Below are 15,373 nucleotides of genomic sequence, written 5' to 3'. Positions count from 1 at the left end.
GGCAGTAAAGGCGCCACTGCCAGCAGGGTCTTCTTGGGTGTGTTCGTTGTGTACATGCTACACACCGCATGGGTGGTGCACGGCTTCCTGAACGTCAAACCCTGCGACAGAACCAGAGGAGAGACCTGTGTGACCTCCTACCTGGCACAGAGACCCAGACTGCAGGTTGGTTTATCCATCTAACCCTCTATGTATGGATACATATTGTATCCATACCCATCTATCTATCTATCTATCTATCTATCTATCTATCTATCTATCTATGATATATATCATATCACCTCCTACCTGGCTGGCACAGGCACAAAGACCCAGACTGCAGGTTGGTTTATCCATCTAATACATAGAGGGCTATGTATGGATACATATTGTATCCATCTACCCATCTATCTATCTATCCATCTATCCATCCATCTATCTATCTATGATAGATATCACCTCCTACCTGGCCCTTGGTTTATCCATCTATCCCTCTATCCATCTATCTATCTATCTATCTATCTATCCATCTATCTATCTAGCCTATCTATTTGTCTGTCTGTCTGTCTGTCTGTCTGTCTGTCTGTCTGTCTGTCTGTCTGTCTGTCTGTCTGTCTGTCTGTCTGTCTGTCTGTCTGTCTGTCTGTCTGTCTGTCTGTGCATCTAATTATTTATTTACACTGCTTATATAGCTTTTGTAATTGATGTTATCCTATGCAAAGTACTCTGTTCTATCTGTTTGTCTTTCAATGTTAAATGAGATACATAAAGTGGTTCCTGTGAAATAAGCCATGAAGCTTACTAGGATCTCCTTTTACTTGACCTTGTACAAATGATTTGTGCCGTCATGAAACTGTACTCTTTTCTATTGCAAACTGCTAATAAACTCTTCAATCAATCAATGAATCTATTAATAAAATAGATATAATAAATAATGGTATCCTCTTCACCCTTTGAGCACAGGGCTAAACCTACTTTGCACTGTAACATTGACCAATTTGAAAATATTGAATAGTGTGAGTGCAATGTCTAATGACAATCAGGAAGACATGTTGACTCAATGATGCTTTTGAAGGATAAATGAATAGCATATGATTTTACCACCAATCATTATTTGTTCATCTACACTTTTCATGTACATGCTATCCATGGGACAGGCTGCAAGCTCATCGAAGCAGTCAGTGATATTTGCTGCAGCAGATCGAGTTCACGTTTGCTCTGTTCATTTGCATCAGAGACTATGTGCAAAATACATTAATCTCCAGCACCAGATTTAGCTGAGCACAGGTAATTACCATCTGTAGTACGGTAGTATGTGAACAGAATCAATAATCTGACACTGTACTTTCCTCTCCTCTCTCTCGACCAGTTGAGTGTTTTCACGTGCTTGGTGCCAGATCAGAGCCAGCTCCACCTCGTAGTGAAACTGGACCCATTTGACATTCACTCTTCATTCCAACGGTAAGTTGATTATCCATTTCCCCCCTTATCAACAAAGAACATATTGATCATAATCATCATCATCATCATTGTCATTATAAAAAAGATGGCCAATACAATTATGTTTGCGTGTGTGTGTGTGTGTGTGTGTGTGTGTGTGTGTGTGTGTGTGTGTGTGTGTGTGTGTGTGTGTGTGTGTGTGTGTGTGTGTGTGTGTGTGTGTGTGCCCTCTCTCTCTCTCTGCAGGCAGGTGAATGTCACTCTGCCAGAGGAGACTCGGGCTAACGGCAGCCTGTATGCTATGGTGTACGTGCATAAAGCAGGCGTTTCACCCCTGGAGGACAGCGGACAGGTCCACTACGCTGCCCTGCTCACCAGCTACGTCCCCCCCAGACACAGAGAAGGACAGAGAGAAAGACACAAGGTTGACAACGTGTATTGTTGTCGGGTGTAGGGATGGGACGATCTGAACATTTCATGTCACGATTATTGTGAACAAAGAAATCGCGATTTACGATATTATCGCGATAATCAAAATATCCCCAACATCATTATCCTGCACACAGCACACAACACCTCGCATCGCGTTAATTTTCACTAGTTTTGTGCGACAGTCTGGTATGATGAAGCAGGGCTTTTAATTTACGAAAAAACCTACACATTTTAAACTTGGAGATACGATGACAGTGACGATATTATACTAATAATGTGGCCTTCCTCTCCAATCTTTAGCTATATATAGTACTGTAAATTACCTGTTTTCCGTTTGTGAACGAAGTCTGACAAATCCATCACACAGGCACATGGCCATGCATGCCATAAAAATGGGACTGAATTGATCTTTACGTAGTCATTTTTTTCTTTTTTTGTCTGGTTCAGAAACCCACTCCCAAGTCAGACCTTCCTGTTTCCCATTGGAGGTCCCGACTGTCAATCACGATGATGTCTGAGGACTTCAGCTTCAACAAGGCGGGACTTCCCAGTGATGTGCGGCGCTACATGAGGGTGTAGGTCTCCACCCACCACAGAGAGTATACTGTATGAAATCACTATCACATGAGAATCTCCACCCACCACAGAGAGTATACTGTATGAAATCACTATCACACGAGAACCTCCACCCACCACAGAGAGTATACTGTATGAAATCACTATCACATGAGGGTGTAGGTCTCCACCCACCACAGAGAGTATACTGTATGAAATCACTATCACATGAGGGTGTAGGTCTCCACCCACCACACAGAGCTATGAAATCACTATCACAAGAGAACCAAATGTTTCAAACCTTCAATGTTGGAACTTTGATCTGTTGACATGTTTGTCCTTCACTTTCCTGACGCTCTTTTCTGTTTGTATCTGTAAGAAAAGCAGACATGCCATGAACAGAGAATAACACCAACACAGCTGGAGGTTGCCTGAGAATGACTGTGTGACTGTCTCTGTCTCTGTGCAGATCTCAGGAAGGCAGGAGGTTGACCTACCTGCCCTTGTTACTGATCGATGAGCTGAGCTCCAGAGTCCATGACCTCATGGTAAGACGATATCCTACAGACCTACTGTACCTTCCTATACATGCATACATAGAATAGAATAGAATAGAATACATACAGTAAATACTGTACTGTACATACATACATACATATACGGTACTTATTGGAACTTCTAAAACTAAATTCAGACCTACTTTAAAAATAAAAGTTATTTACTGAGCCACCTTACAATGGAACTCATTATCTGTAAATATTAAACAAATCACAAACAAATACTTATTCAAAAACTCTATTAAACACATATTTATGACTATGAGAGAGACCACAAAAGTGAAAGGATCAATATGTTTTTGTACATGATGCATAAACTGTGTTCCTGTATTATCTCATTTTCATTGGCATTTGTATAGTGTAACTTAGATTTAGACTGATGAGTGTTAGTCGTTTGTTGTTTGTATGAATTGTATGTTGTTTTGTGTTGTGATGTTTTATGTGGACCCCAGGAAGACTAGTGACCGCGACAGCGGAAGCCAATGGGGGATCTGAATAAAGAACAAAGAACACATACATGCATCTCATCTGTATTTCTAGGAGATCAGCAGTAGTTCTGTCCAGTTGCCTCTAACTGTGTCATACGAGGCCATCTCTCTGAGAAGGTTCAGGATCTGGGTGCACCTGCATGACGTGGTCTATTCTCTACGCCAGTTTGGTGAGTAGGGCTGTCACGACTTAGACATTTTACATGGCGATTAATTGTCACTCAAATAATTGCGATTAACGATTTAATTGTGTTTTTGTCGTTGACAATTACATTCCTGTTTGGCTTGTAGGCTTTGAAGTTGCACATGGCAGATATGACACATAACCTAAATATACAAAGACATGACTGACTTATTTGACAACTTTATACTTAAAAAAGGACATTGATAAATTCTGAGCCAAGCTCAGAAGCTTGTAGATCTGCTATTACCACTATTTTTGAAAATGTTTGAAAATATATGAACATTTTTCTACTTGGAAACGATTATGATGATTATGACAAAATAATTGCAATGATGTCAAATAAGTTGTGATTAGACGATTATGTAATTATTGTGACAGGCCTGAGTCACTGCTTTCAGCCCAGTCCAACTGACATCAGACCAGTTAATGATCGTGTCCCAGATTCTGATCTATACTGATGTGTGCTCCACATTTTGATGCTATTCTGCTATCTATTCAATTATTCTCTTTTGGAGTGGGCATGGGTAGCGATGGGTTCCATGGGACTACCTGTAGATCCAAGCTATAATTGTGGTCCATCTATTTCTGTATCCCCCTGGGAAGGTTTCAGGAAGTGCCTGTGGGGTTGGGACAGTTTGGACGAGCCTTCAATAGTCAGGGAAAATTAGCAGAATACCTGTCAAATCTGTGAATAAATTCCTTACCAAACACTTTCTCCACCAATGTGTTCGTAAAGGTGTCTAGTAACATATCTAACAAAGACATCCCTAGCAAAATGTTTGTCAGCTAGGGCAATTCTGGGTCTCATTCACTTACTATATACACTGTACTATAAGGGGAAAAAATCACTCACTAAGTGGGATGTGAGGGGTCTAACTAGGTGTTTTTAATTATTCTGAATCCATTGCAAGCATTTGTTTTGCACGAAAAACATTCCTTGAGCCAAAAATGGACCCCATACACCTTGTGAAAAGTGATGACTCATCACTAAACCATCGTTTTTTTACGTCTGATTTTGGCCCAATGAATGTTTTTCATGCAAAACAAATGCTTGCAATGGATTCAGAATAATTAAAAACACCTAGTTAGACCCCTAACATGCTACTTAAAGCATATTTTTGGGAGTGATTTTTTCCCTTATAGTACAGTGTATAGTAAGTGAATGAGACCCAGAATTACCCTAGCTGTCAAATATTTTGCTAGGGATGTTGAATTTCAATCTTTGTTAGATATGTTACTAGACACCTTTACGAACACATTGGTGAAGAAATTGTTTGGTAAGGAATTTATTCCCAGGGTTTTATTAAAATTCCCTGACTACAAGGGCCGTTCCACACCAAGAATGATAGTTCTACCACTTTTTCGAGTCACGTGTTCAAATACTGGATTCTGATTGGCTAAATTCCGGAGGTTATGAGAGGACAACTGCCGCAAAGTTGTGTGTCCGAGATCAATGCGCCTCAGTGTACATCCGGGGACTTCAGGAGGTAGTCGGAACACCTTTCCCCCAACCAACAAATGACGGTGGCAACGGTCCTATGTTTACTAACGTGCATGCTATAGTCGCCGATTTATTTGGATCCAATGCAATCCGCCAACTTTAAAGCCCCTTTTCTCTGAACCTATGCCTTTCTGGAAGCGAACAGCCTCTATTTACGGCCGGAACGGTACTTCTAACTGACGTTAGCTTAGCTGTAAGCTAGACGCATGGATTAGTATGGAGTTGGCGCCATCTGTTGGTGAGTAGAAGATGTTGTTTGTGGAACTATCTGCTGTCTCGCGGAAGTTTTATAGGCAATAATGATTGTAACTTAAGATCCTTGCAAGTTACAACTATGTGTTTTCTTTCATGTATACGGGAAAAAGTGGTAGAAAAGCTATTTACCACTCGGGGTCGGACATTATGCTCTCATAATGTCCTGAGTGAGGGTGTTAGCGGACTCGGCTGCGCCTCGTCCGATAACACCCTCACTGCGGACATTATGAGAGCATAATGTCCTCTCACTCGGGGTAAATTGCTTACCTAACTAACTCTAAGTGAGACTCTAAGAGAGTTAGTTAGTTAACTCTAAGATATATATTAACTCTAATTGTGGGCTCACTGAAATCGAGCACATGTTATCTTCATTATTTATCTATCAGTCAAGTTCTCCTCAAAATGACGCAATCAATCAGTCAAGTTCTCCTCAAAATGACGCAATCAATCAGTCAAGTTCTCCTCAAAATGACGTAAGCCACTGCCTTTGTACCGACAGTACAAAGGTAGGGCCCTTAGCCAATGAGGTGCAGCCAAAGGGTAGATCTTTGTGCCCATACATGGTGTTACATGCGAGCCCACACTGTTTCGTAGGAACAGTATTTCTAGTTATATGAATAATGCTGTGAGCATCTACAGTTCTGATGGTAAACACGAGTAACGAGTTGAATGTGAAGCCCAATAAATCCAGTTTCTTATGTCTGTCTTTGATTAATTGATTGATTGATTGATTGATTGAATACTTTATTAACAGTTTTCACATAGTACAGAGGTACGACTTTTACATTTACAATGATTGTTAAAAGGATAACACAAAAGGTCATATGGGGCTTGTTTGACATTGTGTCACTATTTTCATCGTTCATCAAATCGCTCGCCACTGTCATTCTAGTTGTATTGTGGACTCTGTCATCCACTTGAGTTAGAAGAACGATTAAACATACAAAAAACATATTCATCATTCATTATGGTTATAAATATCCTTCTTGATGCACTCTCCTCTCCTCTGTGTCTGTCCAGGATTCACCGAGGAGAACATAGACGAGATCAAAGGAACTCTGATGGGCTCTAACCTATATCTGCTGCTATTGACCGCAGGGGTCACAGCTCTACATGTAATAACACCATCACAACACTGTACACCTACAATAGTCAGGGAATTTTAATAAAACCCTGGGAATAAATTCCTTACCAAACAATTTCTTCACCAATGTGTTCGTAAAGGTGTCTAGTAACATATCTAACAAAGATTGAAATTCAACATCCCTAGCAAAATATTTGACAGCTAGGGTAATTCTGGGTCTCATTCACTTACTATAGTACTATAAGGGAAAAAAATCACTCCCAAAAATATGCTTTAAGTAGCATGTTAGGGGTCTAACTAGGTGTTTTTAATTATTCTGAATCCATTGCAAGCATTTGTTTTGCATGAAAAACATTCATTGGGCCAAAATCGACGCAAAAAAACTATGGTTTAGTGATGAGTCATCACTTTTCACAAGGTGTATGGGGTCCATTTTTGGCCCAAGGAATGTTTTTCGTGCAAAACAAATGCTTGTAATGGATTCGGAATAATTAAAAACACCTAGTTAGACCCCTCACATCCCACTTGAAGCATATTTTTGGGAGTGATTTATTCCCGTATAGTAGGGGAGAGCCGCCTCAATTGTAACGCTTCATAATTGTAACAAGCACATTATCTCCTGATTGGTCAATGCCATCATGACGTCATCGCATCAGTTTGTGACCAGGGCCGTAATGAACGTCTCCAGGAAGCAAGAACTATTTGTATCCAGCCTAGACCGAGTTATTGCAGAAAAACTGGTATTTCTCAAAATGCGTAAAAACTTTCACCTTGAGTATCTTTGGTCTGCAAATCTTTTCTTTAATGTTGCGGAGATAAAATCTAGATGGCTGTCTGCATGTATCTGTTCTTCATTAGTTTACATTGTTTTAACTTGCTATGCATGTTGTTCTGTTCTGTAGGCAACGTCAAAGCAGGGGTGCCAAAACGGTTCAATTGTAACACAATTTAACATGATAATATCATATTGAAATATTTGACATATTGGCCAATATTGTGTTCAGTCAGCTGACATTCAATTACAGTGTATTTTAAGTCAGATTAGGGATGTATAACATGTTGCATTAATCAAACTTGCTATTTATTTAGGTAATCAATGTATTTTCCCATGGAATTCACTCAAACGCTTAAACTGGTACATCTTGTAATATTTAATATTTTCCTAAAGTATGATATAGTATCTTATCACACCCTTGGTATGAAAACAATGTAAAAGAGTTGCTTGAATGAAATATAATTGATTTAAACAAAAAAAGATTTGTTTATTAAGGTTCTTTAGCTGTGTTACATTTGTAAATCATGCTGTTACAATTAATCCCGTGTGGGCTTCAAATGTAACATCGGAACAGCGTCCACTCTCGGTTTAATAACTCATGACCTGTTTTATCATGAAAAACTTGAAGTGATTTATGATAGCAGACATGTGTAAGTCCTTTGCCTGAAAATATTACATAATGTAGGTGAAAGAATCTCTGAGTAAAATATTGAAATGTGAAAAACGTTACAATCGTGCAGGCTCTCCCCAGTGTATAGTAAGTGAATGAGACCCAGAATTACCCTAGCTGTCAAACATTTTGCTAGGGATGTTGAATTTCAATCTTTGTTAGATATGTTACTAGACACCTTTACGAACACATTGGTAAGGAATTTATTCCCAGATTTGACAGGTATTCTGCTAATTTTCCCTGACTACAATAACAACAACAATAACAATAATAATACTCACAGCTCTACATGTAATAACACCATCACAATACTGCTTTACACCTACAATATTAATATTAACAATACTCTGATCTATATATGTATACTTGCTTACTTTTTTCTTTTCAGCTCATCTGTGAGTTCCTTGCTCTTAAAAAGGACATCAGCTTCTGGAGGAAGAAGAAAAGCATGTTGGGGATGTCCAGGAAGTCAGGTGAAAACATCTTTTCATATTACTGTCTGTCATAATGACAGTTATGCATGGTAACAATAATCTATACTGTTTTTTATAGTGTTACAGGGTCACTTTCCGAAAATAAGCTAACAACACATACTATATACTACTCACAATGTGAGTATTGTTAGATGTAGTTATTTATTTTAAGTGTATCTTCACAGTGCTCTCTCTCTCTCTCTCTCTCTCTCTCTCTCTCTCTCTCTCTCTCTCTCTCTCTCTCTCTCTGTCTGTCTCTGTGTGCAGTCTTGTGGCGTTGTGTCAGCACGTTGCTGGTGTTCCTGCACCTGTTAGACAGTGAGACCAGTCTACTGGTCCTGCTGCCACTGGGCCTGGGAGCATCTGTAGAGGTACTGAGCACACTCCACTACTGACTGACTGACTGACTGACTGACTGACTGACTGACTGACTGACTGACTGACTGACTGTCTGTCTGTCTAACTGACTACATATCAATCAATCATCTGTAGAGGTACTGAGCACACTCCACTACTAACTGACTGACTGACTGACTGACTGACTGACTGACTGACTGACTGACTGACTGACTGACTGACTGACTGTCTAACTGACTACATATCAATCAATCATCTGTAGAGGTACTGAGCAAACTCCACTACTAACTGACTGACTGACTGACTGACTGAATAAATATCATTCAATAAATCTATCAATCATTCAAAGTATTTCAGAAAAATGAGGTTCCTAACGGACTGGGTTTTGTTTGTCTCCTCAGGTGTGGAAGATGTTTAAAGTGTTTAACATCCAACTGCGGTGGCGAAGCGGCAGTTCAATCATCCATGTGAGTTTCAGAGTTCACTTCACACCACATAATGGTTAAATGGAACTTTATTGCCTTTATTACCCCCAGCAACCGAGGTTCACAGGGGTGAACCCAGCAGTCCACCGCGGTGCATAAGGCTTTGAATACAAACACAATTGGCCTGTGTTTGCAGATTTTAATCTCATTTGAATGTATTGAATACAGAGCTGGTCTACAACAGCTTCTTCCCTGCTGTGTGTCACAGGTGAATAAACTGGATGAGGCTGAAAGGAGGACGGTAGAGTATGACACACAGGTACAGTACTATGTTCTACAGTAGAGCACAATAATCAATAACATCCACATGGTTACTTGTGGAGTTATGTGTACACTGTAGCAGACACAGATCTTCACACTCTCCATCTCTGCTCCAGGCATGGAGATACCTGTCCTACCTGGTCTATCCTCTGTGTATCAGTGGAGCCATCTTCTCCCTGGTCTACCTGCGCTACAAGAGGTGAGCTTCATCTCTATCTCTGGATGTTCAACCACATAAACCCTCTGGTTTTAGTGAGGCAGACCTGAGTTACAAGTCTAGGGTTGGGATCCTTTGGGATATTAATGATTTCGGTTCCTAAACGACTCCCTCTAAACATTCTATATTTTTAAAAATCGATATAATTTTGGCCTTCATTATAATTTGTTGATAAATGTAATCATACATACATGTATTGCATACATATTATTGTAGTGGTTCTCAAAATGAGGTTCAGGGATCCTCTTGGTTACTGGGGAATGGACCCTTACAGGTCTGTAACCTGTGTTGGTCCTTGACATTAAAAAACCTTGAGAACCACTGACAGTGTTCCGGAAACGGTTCAAAATGTGATGGAATCGATTCCAGTTCCTCAATGTTGGATCCGGTTCCTCCGTAACTGTATATCTGTAATCTCTAAATCACCAAAAATAGACAATCTACAATCTCACAACGCTGTTTGAAAATGCATTTCTATCCTTTAAGAAAACACAGGCATTGCTGGGTGGGGCTGCTCTGGTTTACCAACAGCTGCTGAGGTAGAAAAGAAGACCCATTTTATCAAGTTTCTATTTCTATTTTTGTATGAGAAAACAAAACAGCACCTGCAGACGCTCTCCGCTCACCCGGTCTCTCCAGTCCCTGCTTGTTCACAGTACGCACACACAGTAGCAACACAGTATTACATTAGAGTTTTTACTGGTAAACTGTTGTCCTTCTACTTATTGTCTCTGTCTTTGATTGTTGCATTGACTTGTATGAAAGAAATGTCAAAAAAGAAAACGATGAAAAAGAAGTGGATGTCTACATCCCATAAGGAGGTACAGGAGCGTTGTATTTGCCAGTTAGTCGAACAGATCTCATGCTATTATTTCTTTAAATTCATGAGATCCTGCATAGGCTACATACCACAGTACATTACACTCCAGTACACAGTATACACCACAAAGTGTTGTTTGTATCACACTGGACCACAGCTAACACTATGTTGTGTTGACAGTCACTACTCCTGGTTGATCAACACTATGGTGACTGGTGAGTTTTGCTGCATCGCCACTATCGTCACCGTTGTTGAAGCAGATATTATTTATACAAATAGAACCATGATCCGTTGAGCTCATCCCTTCTCCTTCCTCTCCCAACAGGAGTCTATGCCTTCGGGTTCCTGTCCATGACTCCTCAACTCTACGTCAACCACAAGGTGAGGAACTGAGCCCAATGCACGCATACAGTAATACAAAACAGAAGACAATGAAGTCAGGAAGATACAAAACAAACATGAGACAAAAAAATTGAGGCTGTTGTGGTTTGTTATGTGCCTTGTAAGCCACATGTTCAAAATGACCAAACCATCAATAATAGTTGATCAGTAAAATAGAGTACCGCTGCACCCTGTCTGACAGGAGTGCATCCCTCCACTCCGACATGTCTCCTTTCCGACATGTCTCCATTCCGACACTAACCCTATCTCTAACCCTAACCCTAAACCTTAGGCCCATGGGAGTGTCGCCACTCCGACAATAAGAAGTCAATTTCGGAGTGGCGACATGTCGGAATGGAGAGAGCCTCCCGTCTGACAGACATACAGTTTTAATTTGACTTGGGACAAACTACGAGGGTAGTCAGATTTTCAAATTGGTCAAAAGTCAATCGAAATAATTGTTAAAAATGTATGACGACTAGCGAATGATGAATTAGCATGGCACCGGGATGCGTTGTTGTGAGCTTGTAGATCGGCTAAGTTGGCTTATATTCGTCATACGATGAAGTATTTAGGGCTTAAGCGGTTATACTGTGCACTGCATGTGGCATGTGGGTTCCTTCCCTCTTAATTTCATCCTTCTCTCTCATCCTACCCCACTTCCCCTCCCTCCTCTCTCTCTCTCTCTCTCCTAGTTGAAGTGTGTGGATCATCTGCAGGGAACGGTTCTGATGTACAGAGTGAGTTCTGCTCGTCACATCTCACCAATCCACTATCTGGCTCTCATTATCCATCTCACCAATCCACTCACTGGGTCTCATTATCCATCTCACCAATCCACTCTCTGGCTCTCATTATCCATCTCACCAATCCACTCTCTGGCTCTCATTATCCATCTCACCAATCCACTCTCTGGCTCTCATTATCCATCTCACCAATCCACTCTCTGGCTCTCATTATCCATCTCACCAATCCACTCTCTGGCTCTCATTATCCATCTCACCAATCCACTCTCTGGCTCTCATTATCCATCTCACCAATCCACTCTCTGGCTCTCATTATCCATCTCACCAATCCACTCTCTGGGTCTCATTATCCATCTCACCAATCCACTCACTGGGTCTCATTATCCATCTCACCAATCCACTCTCTGGCTCTCATTATCCATCTCACCAATCCACTCTCTGGCTCTCATTATCCATCTCACCAATCCACTCTCTGGCTCTCATTATCCATCTCACCAATCCACTCTCTGGCTCTCATTATCCATCTCACCAATCCACTCTCTGGCTCTCATTATCCATCTCACCAATCCACTCTCTGGCTCTCATTATCCATCTCACCAATCCACTCTCTGGCTCTCATTATCCATCTCACCAATCCACTCTCTGGCTCTCATTATCCATCTCACCAATCCACTCACTGGGTCTCATTATCCATCTCACCAATCCACTCTCTGGCTCTCATTATCCATCTCACCAATCCACTCTCTGGCTCTCATTATCCATCTCACCAATCCACTCTCGGGCTCTCATTATCCATCTCACCAATCCACTCTCTGGGTCTCATTATCCATCTCACCAATCCACTCACTGGGTCTCATTATCCATCTCACCAATCCACTCTCTGGCTCTCATTATCCATCTCACCAATCCACTCTCTGGCTCTCATTATCCATCTCACCAATCCACTCTCTGGCTCTCATTATCCATCTCACCAATCCACTCTCTGGCTCTCATTATCCATCTCACCAATCCACTCACTGGGTCTCATTATCCATCTCACCAATCCACTCTCTGGCTCTCATTATCCATCTCACCAATCCACTCTCTGGCTCTCATTATCCATCTCACCAATCCACTCTCTGGGTCTCATTATCCATCTCACCAATCCACTCACTGGGTCTCATTATCCATCTCACCAATCCACTCACTGGCTCTCATTATCCATCTCACCAATCCACTCACTGGCTCTCATTATCCAATACATGTACTCTGAGCTCAGTGACAAAAAGAGGAAATCTGCCCACCCCCAGAAACCAATACATTGATGACTTTAAATCAGTGTAGCTTGAAGCCTCTGCTGTGATAAATATCCGGTATGTTTAGGGATGGAACGATATGAACATTTCATGTCACGATTGTTGTGACCAAAGAAATTGAGATTTACGATATTATCGCGATAGTCGAAATATCCCCAACATCCATTATCCTGGGGCGGAACATTTGCCAAAAAAATCGCAGATCTACAGTTGTCAGCTTGTAGATCGGCTTCTTTTTGGCAAAGAGATCTGGTAGAGAGTGAAAAAAGACTGTATCAAGTACGTTATTTCCAGGTCCGTTTTACCAATTATAGAGGGTTTAAGTGGTACCGCATATGCAGCTTGGCAAATAAAAGGTGAATTGATCCCAGTGCATGACGGAGGATGATTTCACGATAAATTAAATCTCTACAATACAATTATTGTGACTGTTTTTTTATCACGATAAACGATAATAACTATTATCGCCCCATCCCTATTTATGTTCTGAAGAGTGTCATTCTCCTCTCCTCTCCTCCTCTAGGGGATGAACACCTTGGTCTCAGACGTCTGCTCCGGTGTCTCCTTGCTCTCCTCTCTCTCCTTGTCCTCCTCCCACCAGCTCTCCTGCTTCAGAGACGAGCTCCTCTTCCTCATCTTCCTCTACCAGCGCAGGTGAGAGACGCGCTCACACGCACGTGCACCCAACGTGAATGCTTGTCTCTGTTTTGTATTATTATGTAAAGTTGCAGTATGTTTTTGTCTGCTGGTTAGTGGTTATACATATTATTTCAAGATGCTCAGTCTTATTTTGCTGCTCTTAAATGAATACTTGAAAAAAGATAGTAGGTTAGTTACGCTATTAACTTAAACCCAGCACCGGTATTATTGTCCACCAGAGGGCTATACAAGTTACTTTTATTGCCACACAACCAGGTTGGTGGTATTTAGTTTCAGTACAGAAATGTGTTGCAGCTCTGACAAAACAAGGATCAAGACATGAAGACATTTACAAGACACACAGCCATTTAGTTAGTGTGAGGGGGGAGAGGGAGTGGGGTACCGAGGGAGTTCAGAATCCTTTTTTCCCTTTACACCAAATGTGTCCACCAAATATAGCAGATATTAACACGTTGTGGGCTTGTAGATCTTTGCCAAATGTTGGCCCCCAGAACAGAGACGCTAGGGTTCATATGGATAATATTAATAATATCCTATTGTTTTGCATATTGATGTGTTTCTAATAATATCCTATTGTTTTGCGTATTGATGTGTTCCTAACAGGTGTTATGGCTCCAGGGTCAGAAGGGACCCTCCTTCCTGCTGTGGATCCCACAGCAAGAAACTAAAGACTCAGTGATGAGGACGCCACCTGCTGGATGGACCCGTAAATACAAACAGAGGAATGAACTGTAATGATAAGAGATCAACCTGGACAGACTGGGAGGGAGTAGAAGGGACGAATGGATGGGCGAACAGACGAGGGAATCTACTGGCACTGAATTAGCTCTGATAGTCAGTGTTCACGTGACGGGTTTGACCCCGCGATCATTCTGCAGCTACAAGACGCTCTGGACGCTAAGATAAACGGCTAAATACCTAACAGTGTGAAATGCTGGATAGACAGAGGTGTGTGTGCACTGCACTCCAGCTGCTATACAGTATGAGCTAAACCTGTACAAGCACTAATGTATAGGAACCCTGACCTGCAGTCTAATATTGACTGAAGGCTCATGTGTTCATCATCTAATTCTAATTGAAGCTTTTTACTAGTCTTACAGACGGTAGGCAGGCGATCAGACAGATGTACAACATCTGGGGCACAACTTTTGAAAAAGTGTTTTAACGGTGCAACAGTTAATTGGACAAATCAATGTAATTGATTTGAATGAAATACTGTAATCGAGTTTGGGCAGCAAACTGAGAACCCTTTTTTTTTTTTTTTTTTACTATTTTGAAAAATATTTTAAAATGCTTCAAATAGCCGATCTACATCGAAACGTTGTGAGCTTGTAGATCAGCCTTTTGAAATATTTAGAAATGTTTTTCAAAATAGTAAAAAATGGCAAACTAATTTAGGGATAAGGTGTAAGGCATGGACGGAAATAGGGCCCTGCATCTTTTTTCTTATTTTTTTATGTTATGTGACTATTTCTTTTTGAAAAAAAAAAAAAAAAAGCAGATCTACAAGCTCACAACGCATTGCATGGCAATTCTTTTATTAAAATAGCTTATTTTTGTATTGATTAAACCGATTTAAAAGAACTGAGTTGTAGGCTAGCTGTAGCAGACCTGTGTGTTCTGGAAGTTTATTCCAGATTGCATAGTGCGGGGGTCAGCAACCCGCGGCTCTAGAGCCGCATGTGGCTCTTTAGCACCACCCAAGTGGCTCCCTGGAGCTTTTTCAAAAATGTATTAAGGGAAAAATATATATTTTTT

The 15,373-nt window shown here is 40.9% G+C and overlaps 1 protein-coding gene across 1 annotated transcript in view; it reads left to right on the top strand.

The window, feature by feature from the left end:
• LOC308300099 (lipid scramblase CLPTM1L-like) overlaps positions 1-13,613 on the top strand; it is a gene marked incomplete at both ends in the record, with an annotated part of 13,658 nt that extends 45 nt beyond the window's left edge. Inside the window, 16 exons of the mRNA XM_080743866.1 lie at positions 1-165; positions 1,349-1,440; positions 1,666-1,843; positions 2,299-2,426; positions 2,876-2,954; positions 3,504-3,621; positions 6,412-6,506; positions 8,309-8,393; positions 8,661-8,764; positions 9,152-9,217; positions 9,444-9,494; positions 9,613-9,695; positions 10,714-10,748; positions 10,859-10,914; positions 11,610-11,654; positions 13,479-13,613. The exon at positions 1-165 is cut by the window's left edge and continues 45 nt beyond it. Coding sequence (XP_080599992.1) covers positions 1-165; positions 1,349-1,440; positions 1,666-1,843; positions 2,299-2,426; positions 2,876-2,954; positions 3,504-3,621; positions 6,412-6,506; positions 8,309-8,393; positions 8,661-8,764; positions 9,152-9,217; positions 9,444-9,494; positions 9,613-9,695; positions 10,714-10,748; positions 10,859-10,914; positions 11,610-11,654; positions 13,479-13,613 — 1,515 coding nt within the window. The remainder of the gene's footprint in view (positions 166-1,348; positions 1,441-1,665; positions 1,844-2,298; positions 2,427-2,875; positions 2,955-3,503; positions 3,622-6,411; positions 6,507-8,308; positions 8,394-8,660; positions 8,765-9,151; positions 9,218-9,443; positions 9,495-9,612; positions 9,696-10,713; positions 10,749-10,858; positions 10,915-11,609; positions 11,655-13,478) is intronic.
• Positions 13,614-15,373: the final 1,760 nt, after the last annotated feature.

This window comes from Nannobrachium achirus (genome assembly GCF_963921795.1).
Source record: "Nannobrachium achirus genome assembly, chromosome: 2".
Classification (NCBI taxonomy): domain Eukaryota; kingdom Metazoa; phylum Chordata; class Actinopteri; order Myctophiformes; family Myctophidae; genus Nannobrachium; species Nannobrachium achirus.
Note: the sequence above shows the minus strand (reverse complement) of the source record. Positions and strands in the feature narration are given on the sequence as shown.